The 18,894-nt window shown below is 37.1% G+C and overlaps 4 protein-coding genes across 5 annotated transcripts in view; 2 read left to right on the forward strand and 2 right to left on the reverse strand.

Moving 5' to 3' along the window:
• Positions 1-5,874: 5,874 nt before the first annotated feature.
• On the reverse strand, positions 5,875-7,504 carry LOC134750636 (uncharacterized). The gene has a single exon (XM_063685856.1). The coding sequence runs from the start codon at positions 7,359-7,361 to the stop codon at positions 6,513-6,515; it is 849 nt and encodes a 282-aa protein (XP_063541926.1). The 5' UTR covers positions 7,362-7,504; the 3' UTR covers positions 5,875-6,512.
• Positions 7,505-7,924: 420 nt separating this feature from the next.
• LOC134750635 (titin homolog) lies at positions 7,925-9,591 on the forward strand. The gene has a single exon (XM_063685854.1). The coding sequence runs from the start codon at positions 8,036-8,038 to the stop codon at positions 9,542-9,544; it is 1,509 nt and encodes a 502-aa protein (XP_063541924.1). The 5' UTR covers positions 7,925-8,035; the 3' UTR covers positions 9,545-9,591.
• A 318-nt stretch (positions 9,592-9,909) lies between these two features.
• Positions 9,910-10,559, reverse strand: LOC134750736 (small ribosomal subunit protein bS18m). The gene is made up of 2 exons (XM_063685976.1): positions 10,406-10,559; positions 9,910-10,332 (listed from the first exon to the last, which is right to left on the reverse strand). Exons 1-2 carry the CDS (start codon positions 10,440-10,442, stop codon positions 9,968-9,970), a joined length of 402 nt encoding a protein of 133 aa, XP_063542046.1. The 5' UTR covers positions 10,443-10,559; the 3' UTR covers positions 9,910-9,967.
• A 6,188-nt stretch (positions 10,560-16,747) lies between these two features.
• Positions 16,748-18,894, forward strand: part of LOC134750485 (ABC transporter G family member 23) — a 137,708-nt gene continuing 135,561 nt past the window's right edge. Inside the window, exon 1 of one of the 2 annotated variants that reach the window (XM_063685661.1) lies at positions 16,748-16,965. Coding sequence is in view for 1 of the 2 variants with exons in the window: in XM_063685660.1 (XP_063541730.1) it covers positions 16,955-16,961 (7 nt within the window). In the remaining variant the exon portion in view is untranslated. The remainder of the gene's footprint in view (positions 16,966-18,894) is intronic. The other variant, XM_063685660.1, reaches the window with a different exon arrangement.

An 18,894-nucleotide genomic window follows, 5' to 3' on the forward strand; every position in this document is an offset into this window, starting at 1 on the left:
ACCAGGTTAATCATGACTTATTTGTATTGATTGTATACCCAAACAAATGTTTATTGATTATATTTTATCTTTGCAATCTTTGAATTAAGTGAACAATTTAAAAGAGATTTCATCAATATGGGATATTACTGCAATGTTCTGCCCCCAGCCTTTTAAGTAAACCATAGAGTAACTTAAGGGGCCCACTGACTATCAGTCCGCCGGACGATATCGGCCTTTCAGTTGTTCGGAACTGTCAAATTTTTGTTCTAACTGACAGGCCGATATCGTCCGGCGGACTGATAGTCAGTGGGCCCCTTTATACATACTGTACCTTTAACAGGTTTTGACACGTTTTCAGAGATAATAAAATATGACATTGATGCATCAAGGCGGTTTGGTTTACAGAGGACCTACCGGGAAACGCGAATCCGAAATTTAGCTATCTGCCTCTTTATTGCTCGAATATACAAGAGTGACAGAGATGTTAGATAACGAAATTTCGATTTTCTTGTTTCGCGATAGACCCTCAGATTGTGGTAGTGGCGCCCCCAACGCAGAGTTTCGAGTAATATTCCCTATTATCCAACTGAAATGAATAAGAAGACGCATAAAGTCGTGTTTAAGTTTTTAATTTTTATCACGTAGGAATTTTAAGTCGAAGTATGCTCGATATATTTCGCTCCATAACGAAAAGCTTCAACGGGAGCACGCATTGGCGGACCAACCCAGACTGCGCCCGCGCGTAATGAGGGCTATCGTGTTTTTGCTCACCAGTTGGCGCCTCTGTTGATGGTGGTCCAAAAGACTATAAAGAACAGCTGTCAGTAATTGAAGTGACAAGTGACATTTGACATTTCGAACTATGGAAAAGACCACCATCTACACTAGCGCCCCTAGCGGCGAATTCATACGCGTTAGCCCTCATTGAGGGACCCGTCTGTGTCTCACGGATGTTTTGTCGTTACAATATGTATCTGTCAAAATTTGTGCCACAATATTTTACACTACTTTCGCGTCTTCTTATTCATTTATCTTTGCATGTATTGTGTTTTTTTTTCCGTCCGATTCATTTATACAAGCACCTGATAATATTGGAAATACGATTTTTGTTCAGTGATGATTGTAATTACTAAAAAAAGTAGATAGATATACGATACTATACGATGATATTATATTATATTTAGGGGTAAAATGATTACAGGTAGAATATATTAAGTCATAATTATGTGACATTAGTGTAGTTAGACCAAGATAAGTACAATCTGCAACTATTTTGAGAGCACACGCAGTGCAAGTTATTTTAAACGTCTATCTTTTATGATGTAGATGTAGTGTAGGGACGCCCGGCCGGAAGCAGGCGGGCCGTCGATCACATGTCGTGTTCATTCAGCCCAATTCCCTGTAGTTGGAGCTGCAGGTTACTGTCCCGGCGGCATTCCCACACCATTCTCCTCAAATCTTCTTGTTTTCCTGCAGAACAGAAGGACATCTTTAAGGCCGTTCCATCGGTTTGCCGCTGTCTTTGTCACATTTCGCAAGAAAGAACGGGAAAGAACATACGCGCCAAGTGTCAATTTTGATCGAATTTTGTCGGTTTTTATTTATTTTAAGAACGTTACCTTACAATATCGAAATTCTAAAGCTATGAAATTACTATTTATGTTAAGATTGTTTTATCTTCTTTTTTTGTTTATAGTATCACATAATAAATAACCGAGTAAAGTAGGATTAAAAGTCCGAGTTAGAGGTTACTTTGGGAATTAATTGTATCGAGCGAATTGTCATAATTCGTGTATCGGAAGCTATGTTGTTAAAGATAATATAGTCAAGAACTACATATATTTTTTCCACGTCTACGAATATCAACGCCTCTTAGAAAAACATGATCATATAAGGAGATTTTTCGCCTTCTGGCTCAGGGAACCGCCTTAAGTTCGATATCCTTTAGTTCGTTTTCTTCTAGTATGTCTCTACCGAATGTATTATAACGCGGTGCCGCGTACATAGTACATTCTGCTAGTAAGTGTAAGCTAGTTTAAGTAACTTTTATGATATTATGACGTATAACACTTGCACTGGGTATGCTATCAAAATCGTTAGACTTACCTTGGTCTAACTCTACAAAATATGGGGCATTTTCTATGAAAAGGGACCTTATTGTCGATGGCGCTTACGCCGCACATTGTCGCGTCGCGCGGCATTGTATTTATATCGGAGCATCGTTATTAATGGCGTAACCGCCATCGACAATAAGGTCCTTTTTTTATAGAAAATACCAAATATTATGATCCTTGCCATATTATGCGTACTCGAGAGTCGCAAATATGTTTTTAAAATATGCTTTAAACTCCTTACTTTAGCTAATCATACGTTTCATGGTATCTGGATTGTCAAACCGTACAGCGACATCTAGTTTAGTTGTCAGTTATATTTTGCGTCACTTTGTGCGTCTTAATATTAATTTGTCTATGGCCTTACCTTGTCAGATTTTTTACTGCAATAAAATGGGGCATTTTCTATTAAAAGGGACCTTATTGTCGATGGCGCTTACGCCGCACAGCGTCGCGCGGCATTGTATTTATATCGGAGCATCGTTTATAATGGCGTAAGCGCCATCGACAATAAGGTCCCTTTTTATAGAAAATACCACAAATTAAACTTATATTCACCAATGAGTGGAAATTATCAGAGGTATACTTTTTAAAATAAAAGGGTAAGCATGGATTTTTTACCCACATGTTACCACTGGGAACTATTTCACTTAAATTTGGCGTGGTAACAACTTGGTGGTAATGGTGAGGCCAAAAGCATAGCATATATGGCAATTGTTTTTTTAAATAAGTTTATCTCAAATAATTTCCATCATAAAACCTGTAAAATAGCCATGCACATTAAGTAGTGTAGAATGTTTTATAAATAATATTATATTATTTATAATAAAACGTTTTTGGAATGTTAACTTTTTCAACATAATGATGAATAATTAAATAGGTACCTTTAAATGTTAAATAAATAATCATAAAACGATTTACTTTGTTTTATTTGTAACCTTAGAGGATATAACTAAAAAACTGGCCAAGTGCGAGTCGGACTCGCGCACGAAGGGTTCCGTAATTACGGAAAAAACAGCAAAAAAATCACGTTTGTTGTATGGGAGCCCCATTTAAATATTTATGTTATTATGTTTTTAGTATTTGTTGTTATAGCGGCAACAGAAATACATCATCTGTGAAAATTTCAACTGTCCAGCTATCACGGTTCATGAGATACAGCCTGGTGACAGACAGACGGACAGCGGAGTCTTAGTAATAGGGTCCCGTTTTTACCCTTTGGGTACGGAACCCTAAAAACGGAGTAGTCATCGAAAATAGACGGCCAATGGTCTTACTTACACAATGTATGGACTGGCGATGGCGTTTATCTGACATGGCTATTTTTACGTTACCTATACTTTTGACGTGCCCCTCCCCCGCAAAAATCAACAGTCTGTTTTGTACAGAAAATTACTAATTGACCGAATCGTTAGCGAAGGTCTCCGTTTTATAACTAGTTTTATATGATATACCTACCTAGAAAACCACATTATCAAAGCTAACAGGTACTTACCTATAATAAGATAGCTTACCTACAGGTCATCACTGTCATGTCATTAGGTAATAGAATATTCCACCCATGACCTACATCCAAAAGGACCTAAGCGTCTAAGCCCTCGCTTTTCTTACGATCTTTCTCAAGCGATGCTAAGTAAGAATGGTCATTATTTTTTGCCTTAAAATTACTGTAACAAGTGCATTTGCTTTACACGCGATTATACACCTTATTTACAAAAAGTTATGTTCTATAATGGCTTGCATTTGTCTTTCCATTATAGAACATTAGTTTGTTTATTTCCGTTATCAATGGTTCAAGTTCATCTAGTCATTGTGAAATCGATATCGTTTGTGGAAAACACATTTCAGTTTAATAGAGTATCGTTTTAATCTCGACCTTATTTACATGGTATAAGGTGGAATATTGATAAAGATTTCTATCGACTCGAAGATGTTATGGCTGGCTTTTTTTATCTCTGCTGTTTTGTTTGCAGTAAGGTAACAAAACTAAGAATTATTAATTTACCATTTCATAACAATTAATATTTTATTGTTGAATGAAATGTCTGTTGAACTGTTTTTAGGGTTCCGGACCCAAAGGGTAAAAACGGGACCCTATTACTAAGACTCCTCTGTCCGTCTGTCACCATGCTGTATCTCATATCAGTCATAACCGTGATAGCTATAGTCTGTTTTTTTATTCCGTAGACGAAAACGACATTTCATATGGTACTAAGACATGATGTCTTACACATGAAACCGTGAAACGTCATTTTAGTCTACGGAATAAAAAAACAGACTTTTAGACAGTTGAAATTTTCACAGCTAATGTATTACTGTTGCAGCTATAACAACAAATACTAAAAGTAAGGAACCCTCGGTGGGTGAGTCCGACTCGCACTTATCCGGTTTTTTTATCAATAGGGAATCCGCCAAGTTAATTTCTTCGATAATTTATTTTTTAATAAACTATAATCAAAACTATTGTTACTAAGTACATTATAACGACTGGGGCCCATTTCTCGAACGATATTAGTCTAATATTATTAGTGTATTGTCATGGCAACACATACGATTTGACAGTTCGTGAACTAATAATATTAGTTTAATACCGTTCGAGAAATGGGCCCCTGTTCGCCACTAGTTTTAGAAAGATTCCGATCTATATTACCTAACAGTCTTTGTAGCCTATGGACTTGTTAAGTTGAAATTTGCTACGGGGCAAACCAAACGAAACGAGCAAATGCATTTCCCATTTGTCCTCGCCTCATGTATGGCGGCGGTCACGTGGGGCAAACACCACACAGATGTTTACAACTACCTAAGTACATGTATTCAAAGGAAGTTACGCTCACGTCCGCCCCCAGAGTTCTAGAAGGAAGCATTGATTTGACCGGTGCAGTAGATATAAATTGGCTACGAAACATGAACATGCAATGCTATTAGTTTTATTCACTCGTGGTAGGTATCCGGCCAATGTGTAGCCAATTACCCACTTCAGTCATTTTGTCACGAGACATACCTATAATTAGGTGACCTTGGAATGAGAGCATCTTGAAACTGAAACGCACATCCATATGATAAACGCGAAAGTAAATAATATTATATCTGTCAGTTTAAGCTTTTCACGGCTGAAGCAAGTACCTCTGAACTTAATGTGTATGAAAATTATATAGGGATTAGTCTGGAGATCGCCATCGACATAATATAGATTTTTAAGTACCTATTTTATTTATAGTGACCGACAGACTGAATACCTGACAGACCAAAATTAAGTAGCCTATGCACATCCTAAGGCTATAGTCTTGTCAAATTTAGTTAAAAAAGTTATAGACACAGAGGCAAGAATATAAAATATAATATAAATGAATGGGTAACTAAAAAGAAAAAGTAAAATGTTAAAATAAAATTGTTTTCAATCTCAGTGCGTAACACCACAATAACACGCGCAAAAGTGTAGGTAAAATAAGTGAACAGATTGAAATTTGTGACGTTTTCAACCAAAAGGTACCACATTGTCGTTTGTCGATAAGGTTGATTTCAAATTAAAGCTATATGGAAATAGCGCCTTATTGACAACCGACAATAAGTACCCTTTTGATTGAAAATGGCACATTTATTCAAACTTAGCATTCTTGCAGACTCAAAAGTATTGGAATAATTTAAAAAAAAGGTTAATTTTTAACAAGCAGAAACGTCTGCGATCGATGCTATTAAGCTTTATCCAGAGGCCGTGAGTTCAAGTCTCACCCAAGGCAGTAATTTTTCCACTTTTAAATTTATTTTAAAAAAAAGGTCACAAAAATAAATAAATAGTCATTTATTTAAAACAATTACATTGTTTACTTATTGTTGTCTAAGGTGGCATGGAGACATGAAATAAATAACATCACATGGCAGGACAAGGAAATAACTTACATGATCATGATCACAATAGCATCTAAACAAAAAAAATCTGAAATAATACTTTATAATTTCACTAATTTCGTACATCTTTAGAAAATATGGCTTTTTGGTAAAATGAGGTACTCAAAATTGATTACTATTAAAAAATAATTAACAGTGGATAAAAATGTCTACAGTAAGTAAAAAAAAAATGTTGTGTAAAAAAAAACAATGTAAATGCCTGATTTAGTAGGGTGCATCCATAGACACAAATAACTTAAGGATAACTTTTCTTCTTACAATAGATGATAAAAAACACTGAGCCAGCAGGTAAATTTTTTTTAGGGCCATAAGAAAAGGCATAAAAACAACACAGTTATGGAAAAATCCAGAACTGTTCTCCATTTGAGTATGAATTTAAGATGTTTGCACCTTTTTTTGTACAATTTTAGGTTTATTTAAATGAGATTATAATACTAATCTGCCTAAACCTAGTTATGTATACTTAAGTACAAGTACAACAACCATTTTTCTAAAGATCATTGTATGCCATGTTTAGTTAGTTGCCGCTTTCTTCTCTAAACCAGCCGGGTCCATGATAGGGGTCTGTTTCTTGACAATACCGGATAACAAGGTTTTGATCTGAGCGATAGCACGTCCAGGGTTCAAGCCCTTCGGGCATGTACGCGTGCAGTTCATGATTGTGTGGCAACGGTAGACTGAATATGTGTCCTTCAGCTTTGAGAGGCGTTTGGCGGTCGCTTCATCCCTGGAGTCAATAATCCAGCGGTAAGCCTGCATAAGGACAGCAGGGCCAAGATACTTGTCTCCATTCCACCAGTATGATGGGCAGCTAGTCGAGCAGCAGGCGCAGAGCACACATTCATATAGACCGTCAAGTTTGGCACGATCGTCAACATCCTGGAGAAGCTGGACTTCCTTACCTTTAGCCGCTTCCTTGTCGCGCTGCAGCCACGGCTCAATGGACTGGTACTGGCGGTAGAAGTTGGTCAGATCTGGGACTAAGTCTTTCACGACGTACATGTGCGGTAGAGGATAGATTTTCGATGGCTTGCTCAGGTTCTGGTCGATGTGGCTGATGCACGCTAACGTGTTCACGCCGTCGATGTTCATGGCGCAGGAACCGCAGACGCCCTCGCGGCACGACCGACGGAACGTCAGCGTAGGATCCATCTCATTCTTGATCTTCAACAAGGCATCCAGCACCATAGGAGCGCACTCATCGAGGTCCACCTGGTAGTTCTGAGTGAAGGGCTTCTTGTCGGGCTCATCCGGGTTCCAGCGGTACACCGCGAAGGTCTTCACTCGCTTCCCGAGCGCCTGCGACGTCGCGAAAGTACGCAGCTGCCCAAAAGTACCAGACGTCAGCCTCAGCAACGGCATTATGTAATGTTTTTGTTTATTCCGGGAAAAGAATTTCTTTTGTCGAAAACACCACGGGCGACGTTGCGCGTTCCAGAAAGGTCTGAAGGGAACTCCGCTTGCAGAACCTATCAATTGCACAACACAGTAACACACGGCACAAAAGTTTAGTTTGAGCCGGGCGAAATTTTTGATGGATTGTAGTTAGGGAGGGGATATACAGTGATGTGGTATCATATCGATTATCTAAAATCATGAGATATTTTGGCAAATTCAAACTTTCAGAATCTCGTTTCTTACATTTCATATAACATTAGTTTATATTAGTATAGGTTCATAAAATAAGTAAATAAAATGTACTTATTGATAATCAATTAATACGTTTGTTATCAATATTTACATTTCGAAAGCAATTGTTTACAATTTCATCGATTTATTTTGGCAAGCTCGTCATTAGCAACAACACTACGAACTGTTCAAGTCACGCAAAATAACGCCGAATCCAAGAAAGAATTTGAGAAAATCACACGCTTTCTTTATCTGTGAATTAAAAAAAGTATGTGTGATTGATTCTGTGGCGGGAACTTCTGTCAATGTCTGAAAAAAAAAGAAGATTGCATTTCGTGTTTATTTACATTAAAAAGATTATTAAAAACTCATTTATTTTGTAATTCACCAGATATCAGCGTACGACGATGAAGAATGTGTCGTCAATAAGAGCTAACTCTCACCATGAATCGCCTAAAACCCCTGGCGGGATAAGTAAATCTTTGTTGACGCCTTGCAGACGAGTTGGGCTCTCGCGAAATTGGAAGAAAAAAGGTCCTTCGCCATTCATATCGCCTTTAGCTTCTAATGCCATTAATAATGTTCAAGTTGTGGAGCCGAAAAAAGAGAGTAGAAAGCGAAAAAGCTTCGTTGAACCTGATGAAAAAACCAACCAAAATGATGAAAGTATAGCGGTTGATTCTGTGGAAAATAAATGTGAAATTTCGACAAATTCTACAAATGAAGAGAAAATAGTGAAGACTCCTTCAAGAAATGTAGATTTACCTCGTAGAAAAAAATCGAAAACATTCTTAGCGACACTCAATACTCAGGCAAGTACAAAAGCGACAAACTCAACTGTATCCCATGAAATTGACGACTGTACTAAAGAGAACGAAGCAACAGACAATACAATTGATAAGGATGTAGATACAGAGACTCCCAATGTTGAAAATGATGTGGCTAAAGACATATCTGCCCCGCCAGAACCTTCTAAGAAAGTAAATAAAAGCAAAAAGATCCAGTCTCCATTAAAAACAGCTCCAAAGTTAACTTCAAAAGCTGAGAATACCATTCCAGTAAAAGAGAGTGTTGAAGTAACCCCCAAAGAAGTAGCCCAACCACAGAAGAAGAAATCTGAATCAAAAACTTCAAAAACAATAAGTCCAAATGAACTTACTAAAGAGTGCATTGTTGTTATACAAAAGAAACTCTTAAAAGTAAAAGAAAAGTATGAAAAAACTGATAAAAATGTGAGTGATCCAAAAAAAAACTCTCAAACTCTTTTTGATTCAGATGATGAAGCACCTTTAAGTACTTTGAATAAAAATGACACTAAAGTTAACAAACCTGTATTAACCCTAGACAATGATGATGATGAATTCATAGCAACATCTAGTAAGAATAAGATCAAAAAAATAGAAAGCAAAAAGCCAGCAAAGGATAGTAAAGCTAAAACTCAAGTTTCAAAAGTTATCCCAGCAACAGTATCTAAAGCATCATCGCAAAGCTCCTTTGATGAAGATGATGATGACTTCTTTGATAAGAAGAAGACTATTCTCATCCGAAAGACTTATGATAAAGTATCTAAAGTGAACAAAGCTAAGTCCACTGGTTCAATATCGCAGGCAGACATCGACAATATAAAAGCGAGGATAGATGTTAAAAAGAAAATGCTTCTAGCAAGATCAATGACAGCGGACACTGAAGAGTTGAGAGAATTGATAAAAAAATGGCAAAAAGGCTGTCAAGAGGCATTGGTAGAATTAATGGACATGATGAGACTCAAATGTCCCGACAAACATGGCATGGACTACTCGGAGATACTTCAGATGCTAAAAATACCATCATCATTGGTTGGCTATGATTCTGACCATGATTGTTTTAATACCCCGGATGATTCTAGTGCTGTGTTGTCTAAATATAATGACTTTTAAATGCTATGAAATATAATTTTGTTAATTTAATAAAGGTTACTGTTTGACGGTAGGCTTTTACTGAGTTTTAAAGCATTCCTGCATATTCAATAATCATCTACCATAATATTTCTTCTGTTTTGTAATGATGATGAATTTATTAAACATGAAAATTAATACATTTAAAATTGACAAATACATGACATAAAAATGAATATAAATATATAAAATTGGCTAGTAACACAAATTGATGTAAATTAAAATCCATGTTAGTTCATTAAATAGACCGTCAATAAAATATTCTCTTCTACAAGTCTGTTTGGTATTAAAAATAGGGAAAAAATATAACCTATTTGGTTATATTATATCAGATCAAAATAAAGCAATTAATGAATTAAAGATATTTTATTAACACTACATCACATTAAATTCTACTAAATCTATTTAAAATCTGTGAGAACGGATAGGGTTTTCAGGATCAAATAACTTCGGATCCTTCAAGAACACCTTATCTTTATAAAAGTATGGCATGAAAGCGCAGTTCTGTGCTTTCTTTATTTCAGCTTCCACTAACGCTTGTTTCGATTTGCACAGCCCTGTTATGTGGCGTCCGTAGATCCTGCCAGTGTAAGGACTCTGAAATTGTGACAGTAAACGGTAGTTTTTGTAGTCCGGCGTGATGTTTAGTTTACATAATATGCATTGACGTTCTTCCTTCTTGTACGGGTTTTCAATTTCAACTGGAGCGTCGTCAGAGGCATTGGCAACGTTGGATGAGAATCTTGGAATAGTAGCCAGTCGTGGACTCCCTAAAATAGAAAAAAAAGACTATGAACGGATTCGTTGTTATTAAAAAGTTTGTAGTTGGATTTGAACACTTACAGATATAACGGGACACTATTGTTTTTAATAGTGCCATGTTGAATTCACCTTTTTGTTAATATTTAAATGAAATTCTCAAAATAAAACAGAGACTGATAACTTGATAAGCTTGAGAAATAGGTAGAAAATATAACCTAAAAAATTGTAGTTGTCATTATTGTGTCAGTTGAATGTCGTTTTGTTTGTGCATTAGGTAGTCTTCGGAGGGTTAAAAATTATATACTCTGTCAAGCCATTTCCCTCAGAAGAAATGAGCGTCAAATTTAAAAAATCTAGGCACAGGCTTATCGTCCTATAGAAAATTTGAATTTTGCGCGTTTTTCTACTGACAAACTTGTTTTACCGGCTATATATGTTGAAATATACTATAGTTTGTCAAAGGACTGTCTCATTTCAAACATAGACAAAGAGAATCATACTATCTTTGTCTTACACTAGTACTAGCACACAAAAGAAAAGGATGAGTATAGTTTTTTTTGTTCTTATTTACTGCCAATTTGTTTTGACCAACTATAAAACACCCAACTTGTCAGTAGAAAAAGGCGCGAAATTCTAATTTTCTATGGAAAATCAACCTTTCGCGCTTACATTTTTTAAATTGACCGCCTTTTTCTACTGGCAAAGTGGCTGTGCCAGAGTATATTTATTAATGCTTTTGAAATCATAATATAAACATTACTTTTCCATTAAAAACAATCATCCTCAGTGTAGATACAAAACGCGATCTTAAGACAAAAATTCATACTATAGTCTGTCAAGCCATTTCCGTCAGTAGAAAAGAGCGGTAAATTTAAAAAAAGAAGGCGCGACGGGTCATCTTCCCATAAAAAAAATTAATTTCGCGCATTTTCAACTGACTAAATTGTTTGATACATTTTGGTAGATTTCGTCTCTGTCGTAGGTAGCATAATTATATCTTTATTTGTAATGATTTAATTCCCATTTTTTCTCATACAACATATTTCTAGTTATTTTTTCACTCTTTGGACGTAGATTTAAGTCATGTTTTTGCCCAGATATTTAATAAATCGATTTTTTGTCTCTCCTGAAAAGTTGCTAAAATGCACATAGCGGAATTGGCAATCTCATCGACGATATAAAACAATAACTTACTCATTTTATATGTATTACACTACACTAGGCAATTACATTTAAACTTGTTTGATTTGAACAATGTTTGAACAAGATAGATCTCCTAAAATGTTTTGGAAAAGTTTTATCTCTAAGTTAGGGTATGACATATCTAGTTATAATATAATGACGAATGTTATTTTTTTTTTTTTTAATTTATTATTTTACAGGACCTTTATACTGTTGTACATATCGGCCCTGTTAAGTCCGCTTCTTGTAATTTCAGAGAATGTTATTTTTCCTGTTTTGTTTTGATTTTTGTACAAATTTTTGTACAATAAAGTATTTTATTGCTACTACTACTATCATACTACTATCATTAACGCGCGGTGGTGCCCGAGTGGATATGACATCCGACTTTCAATATCCGGAGGTCGCGGGTTCAAATCCTGGTTCGTACCCATTCGTACCAAATGTCACCAGGCTGTATCTCATGAACCGTGATAGGTGATAGCTAGACAGTTGAAATTTTCACAGATGATTTATTTCTGTTGCCGGTATAACAACAAATACTAAAAAGTACGGAACCCTCGGTGCGCGAGTCCGACTCGCACTTGGCCGTTTTTTTTAATATACATAAGTAACTACGTCAGAATAAATATACCTATATATCTATGTATTAGATAAAACAGTTGTGCATTAAGCTCTGTAATAGTCTGTAAAATACATTATTAAAATACATGATTAGCATTCTAGCAAGCTAGATTTAAGTTCACTGCAGGTTATCTCACGAGAGAAAGCTTTATTTGGAGTTTGCTGATGAACGGGATTTTGCTTTGTCTGTTCTTATGTGATTTCAGATTCAAGTACCTTAATTAGGTACTTAGGTACAGGTAAACAGGAATAAATTATTGCCTTCCGGACCCCTACGACCTTCACGAAAAGAGCGTACTCCCATCTTAAAGGCGCAGCGACGCACTTTTTTTTTCACCTCAGCAGCTCGAACAAACCTACTTTCGTCACTCCCTGGAGTGAGGAAAGTGCGACTTTCCTCACTCCAGGGAGTGAAACAATGTAGCTTTTTAATTTAGTGAAGGCCATGAACTTCATACTTTTATTACATTTTTTTTTATGGTACGGTACGGTACGGTACGGTCCGGTCTCGTATCGTATCGTATCTTATCGTACATATTATAATACTTTTTTTTTCTGTTTATTCTGTGTAATTCGAAATACATTTTAACCTTTAATATGTTCTCACTACTGAGGTGAAAAATTATGTGTGCAACACGAGAGCAAAGTTATTTTACATCTCGTGTTTTTGAGTCCCTCGCTACGCTCAAGATTCTACATTGGAATCACGAGCGAAGCGAGTGATTCAATTATATAATCTTTCGCTTTCTCGGGACTCAAAATAAACACTCGCAAGAAAAACCAACTTTCCTCTCTTGTTGCACAAATAACTATTTTTTAATTATAAACTGATCGGCGATTGGCCCTATAGTCACACCTGATGGAAAGTGAAGACAGGGCCTAAGATGGAGTTCACCGGTTCACTTACAACCCCTTTGGTGTTGCGGGTGAGTCAAAATTATTTTTGTTGTCTTGTTTTTTGTCCCCAAAAAATGTGACGGAGTGGAGCTTTTTGTATGGGTCGAAAATTAGTTTTTAATTGTTCTTAAGGAATTATAATCTACAGCTAGAAAGACATACAATAGCACGTAACTTTTTCTATTGTGACAGAGTGGTCAGAAACAAGACAACGAAAATAATTTTGACCCGGGTGTCCATTGGCGACGGTACTCGCTTACCATCAGGCGTTTTATCTGCTCGTTTGGTTCCTTTATCATAAAAAAAGAAAAAACCGGACAAGTGCGAGTCGGACTCGCCCATCGAGGGTTCCGTACTTTTTAGTATTTGTTGTTATAGCGGCAACAGAAATACATCATCTGTGAAAATTACAACTATCTAGCTATCACGGTTCATGAGATACAGCCTGGTGACAGACAGACGGACAGCGGAGTCTTAGTAATAGGGTTCCGTTTTTACCCTTTGGATACGGAACCCTAAAAACAAAAAAAACCATTAGATACAAAACACTTTTGAAACGCCAAGAAACTAGACTAAAACTATTACTCAGAGGTTCTCAAACTTTTTGGTGACGGAACCCTTTTGGAAAGCGACATATTTGATGGAGCCCCAATTTAAAGAATTTTGTACGCAACTGTGGACCAGAAGAACCTGTTTTTTTTTTAATTATTATAAGTACTCTCGCAGAGCTCCAAGTAAGAGGCTTTGCGGAGCCCTAGGGCTCGGAGCACACTTTGAGTATGGCTTGACTAAGCATATAGGTATCTATAGACGCGTCAAAAATTTGCGTATGTAAGCGGTTGGTTTCGAGCTCTGCTGTAGGAAGTAAGCATCAAGCCGATTGGAACCGAGTTCTATGGACGCTTGCAATATACAGTGTAAACTAAATATAACGTTACTCGATATAACGATTCATTCCCTATAAAGTCGACATGTGTTGCCTATAGTTGCTGTACTTTAATATTAATTTCTCTCTATATAACGAAAACTCTCTATAGCGTCATAAAACGTCTGGTCCCTTAAGTATCGCTATATAGAGTTTACACTGTATGTAGTTTCATAGTTTATTGTCTATCTAAATAATGTGTGTTGCATTTATTTCCCTAAAATCGCTATCCAAAGTAGTACGCAGGCATTTTGACAAAATTGGTTCAGTTAGGGTAAACTCGTATTATTTGGTGACACACCTAATTCGGTGATACAAGTTTTGAAGCATGACACTGAGGAATGAATTAGGGTCTTTTAAATGGGCCTGCTGCGGTGAAGCCGTGATGTCCTATTTAAAAGGCCCTAATTCACTAGCTTTCGTGTGCCATGCTTCAAAACTTGTATCACCGAATTAGGCGTGTTACCAAATAATGCGAGCATGGAGACTATATAAAGGAGCCAAATCTCTATGTATGAAAAGTGTCCATCAAAAAACAGTAATTAGGCGGCGCCACCATACACCGAAATACTACCAAAAACAACCTACGTAATTTGGTCGGGTTATTTGTTGCCTTATATGGCTTATGTCCCAGAGCCTAACTAGCGCCACCGGAGAGATTAGGAACTATTATTTAAAGCTGAAAGCGGTCACTTTTGCAACAATTCTGCCATAAGAGATGTGCGTCCTTTCTATACCATCCATAAATGCGAGTTTACCCTAGTCGTCATAAGGTGAGGAAAGACATGCTTGTGTTTAGTATTCCACCTAAATGCTATATTAACTCATTAGAAATAGCGCGGCTACTGGCAGGTCACACAAAAGCGGTCTTGAAAAATAACTGACAACTTCAGTGTCATTAAAAACGTGATAAAAACTAACACGAAACCAAAATAATACTCGGTAAAAACCTACTTAAAGTGCTCCACCAAGAAAGGATATCACCAGGCAGCCACCAGCAGAGGCCCCTGCCAGCAGCAGACCCGAAAACCATCCGGTAAGCCAACCTAAATCTTTGTCGTATTGTATCAGGTGAAGTACCTTGACACAATTTTAATGCAACATATGTAATACATGCGATGTGGCTGTACTTAATAAATAAAATAAAAAAATCACCAATTAGAGTCCACTGGCTTTACACCACACTTGCCAACGTTGAAAAACATTCTTAAGGGGCCCACTGATTATCAATCGGCCGGACGATATCAGCCTGTCAGTTAGAACAAAAATTTGACAGTTCCCAACAACTGTCAGACCGATATCGTCCGTGTAATCATGCAGTGGGCCCCTGATGCTGCGAGTAAGATATAGGTAGTCTGTCAAGTCATTCCGTCAGTAGAAAAACGCGGCAAATTTATAAAATGTAGACGCGAAGGGTGGTCGTCCTATAGAAAATTTGAATTTCGCGCCTTTTTTCTAGTGACAAAGTTGTTTGACAGACTATATTATATAGGTATTTATAATATAATCTATTCCATTTAAAAAGTGATTACCAATCTTATTACGACTTACCTACGTTGTGCAAAGGACAATTTCATTTAATGCATGAAAATTACTTAAATATTAGTAGTCTACTTCTACTTAATAAGGTTTTGCAAGATGTTTAAGTGTTTAACGCAAAGGATAAACGTTGAAATTAAACTAAATACTGTTTTTAGGGTTCCGTACCCAAAGGGTAAAAACGGGACCCTATTACTATGACTCCGCTGTCCGTCTGTACGTCTGTCTGTCTGTCTGTCTGTCCGTCCGTCCGTCTGTCTGTCAGTCTGTCACCAGGCTGTATCTCATGAACCGTGATAGCTAGACAGTTGCAATTTTCACAGATGATGTATTTCTGTTGCCGCTATAACAACAATCAATCCCCTGGCTTTTATCCCTATTCGGGGTCAGCCCTCCTGATACTTTTTCGCCAAACTTGGCGGTTTTGCGTCATTTCTGGCGTTAAGCCCGTCGTCAGCAAGTCTTTTTGGACTGTCTGTATCCAGGTGGTTGGTGGGCGGCCTCTACCTCTTTTGCCTTCTTCTATGGCCAGTACCTCTCGAGTCATGTGGTCTTCATTTGCCGCTATAACAACAAATACTAAAAAGTACGAAACCTTTGGAGGTTTCGACTCGCACTTGGCCGGTTTTTATATCCCACATACTAAAAAGGCACTTCGAGTCTTTCCACTGAGGCAGAGACGAGTGGAGATGAGAGGGATCTTATCTTATCTTATCTTAGTTTCGGGGGCCCTTGCGGATACACTTCGACCCATAGGTATCTTTTGTGCAGTTACCCCCTAAGATGAGAGGGATCAATCAATAGCATTGATCATAAATGATTATGATTATGATTGGTTTTTAATGGGACCCAGATTATAACTAGCTGAGGGACAAATATATAGTAAATAATGCCGATCTCGAGACAAGTGTGTGTTGTCTCAAGATCCACTTTTGTAAGACAACATAATATTTGGCCGAAGAAGCTAAAGGCTCAATCGTTTAACTTTTAAAATGATTGCTAGGTCTCCCATTTTCGTATGAATACATTATTACCTATTCGTCTTTAGCTATGCTTAGTTTTATTTACCTACATCTACCCACAATTGCGAAAAGCTTGCAAAACCCAACTAGCCAGTTATTGGTACATATTAGACGACCATTTAGAAACACCCAGTCAAAATGCGGAAATGCACTCCGCCGCACCGCGTTTTCCTATGACCGGGTAGTCGTAAGTGGTTTCACGTTTCTTGTGTGTGTAAACAAGAAATCGGCTCATAACCGGTGGAGCCGCGGTACGCAACGCGCGCACGCCGAGATATATTCAAATTATATTTTTTTAATCCCCCTAATCGATTATCTGTGTCGTGTTTGCGTGCGAAAAGTGACAGTGACGTATTTCATTTTTGAATTTCGAATTTCGACTTGTGCTGTTTTTGGTGACATTTATTTTTAATTTCAAGAGGCGTTTTTCTGGATACCTTCATGACTGGTGAGTTTTTGAATTTATGGAATTTTTTAAAGGAATACATTCTTGTGAAATCGAATGTGGTACCTAACAACTACTTAATTAATAAACGCGCATTAACAAACAAGTTACTTATGCAAGTTCCGTACTCATAATATTAATTTATATAATCGATAACGTGGTTTATGCACTGCAGTGCGATTTTGAAAGTGTTGAAAAGTAAAAGTTTTGATTGTCCGGTGACAAAAATCCCGAGTTACGATGTACGGAGTAAGAAATCAAGGTCGAGCGGAGAAAGTGGCCCGTTGTGTGAACGAGGCTTACGTAGATGGGTTCTTTACCGTGTTACTTCGGTTCCGGGCTTAGTACAGGTTGACCGCGTGTTTAATCTAATAAAATACCTAATGTAAAGTCGCGGAAAGCCCATGCTTCTCACTTTACACCTTTACTAGCTTAAAGGACTGGCACCCAGTACTCTGCAGTCCCCGTCAGTTCGTCTATTCGGTTTTTTGGGCACGCATCAAAGGGAATATAGCTCGGTGGTTGCGTTGTACAGATGATCATGTGAATGCTTGCTCGATGATCTTGCCGATGATAGATGATGATATTATCAATCGATCATCGCCGATAGTGTAGGGAGGCATAAAAAGAAGTCTTCTTTTTAAATGGAATAGGAATGAATGAGATAGAATAAGTTTTTGAATGTTAAAAACTTTGTATTATTTTATACCCACTTTATGAATGGAATTCATTCATAAAGAGGGTATGCACTTTTCCAGTTCGTTGTACATGTACATGCGTGGTGGGTTAGGGCAACATAGTTTGGCAAAAAACGCTTTTCACTGGAGCATTTCAATGGAAATTAATACTGTCTTTTCTTATGCTAAACCCCAAAAAGAGGTATGAGTAATACTTTTTTTATTCTTAAATTGGTTTGTCAGCCTATTATTATTAATAAATTGAATTTTAGGTCGTCTGTTAAACAACTTTTTAATTTTGTGACGTTTTGCATGAGGCATTGTTTGCGTCATTCAAAAACGCTTAATGTCAAGAAAAACTTGATTTGGCGGTAAACTGGTAACGTTCCAAGTGTTCCAACGCACACAGCGTACGTGTGTGACGCCGAATTATGTATGTGTGCTGTATTCATTATAATATAAATATTTTATTAATGCAAGAGTTCAATATACAACGTTTAAGCAGATATATGGAATTTGTTTGAGTGAGTAAGCAGTTTCAGGTTTTTTTTTTTAATTTTCAAGGGTATACAATGGTTCAGACATTTATTTATACAGTCAATAGCATGTTAATACACAATCCTTTTCTTTATACCGCGATGGTGACAATCAAGTATACATATTAATAAAAAAGATCTTGCAAAAGTTGTAAACAGTGTATTTTTACATCTTCGGGTATCGAAAATATTTGTACCCATTTCGTACCTTGTCACAGTGACAATCAATATATAATAATATGAAAGTCGCTAGAGACCTAATACTATTCACTGTGACAAAGCACAAAATGTCATAGTCAAGTTTTGTCATATCGAGTTTAAATTAATCGACTTAAATATTCTTGCCCAATAAAATACCGTATTGTGCGCTGTTGGCCTAGAGGCAAGAGCTTGCGACTTTCAATCCGGAGGTCGCGGGTTCAAACTTCAAACCCCGGCTCGTACCAATGAGTTTTTCGGAACTTATGTACGAAATATCATTTGATATTTACCAGTTGCTTTTCGGTGAAGGAAAACATCGTGAGGAAACCGGACTAATCCCAATAAGGCCTAGTTTCCCCTCTGGGTCGGAAGGTCAGATGGCAGTCGCTTTCGTAAAAACTAGTGCCTACGTCAATTTTTGAGATTAGTTGTCAAGCGGACCCCAGGCTCCCATGAGCCGTGGCAAAATGCCGGTATAACGTGAGGAAGAAGAAAACTGTGGTTTGTTTAAAATGTTAAATA

The sequence above is a fragment of the Cydia strobilella genome, chromosome 20 (genome assembly GCF_947568885.1).
Source record: "Cydia strobilella chromosome 20, ilCydStro3.1, whole genome shotgun sequence".
Taxonomy (NCBI): Eukaryota; Metazoa; Arthropoda; class Insecta; order Lepidoptera; family Tortricidae; genus Cydia; species Cydia strobilella.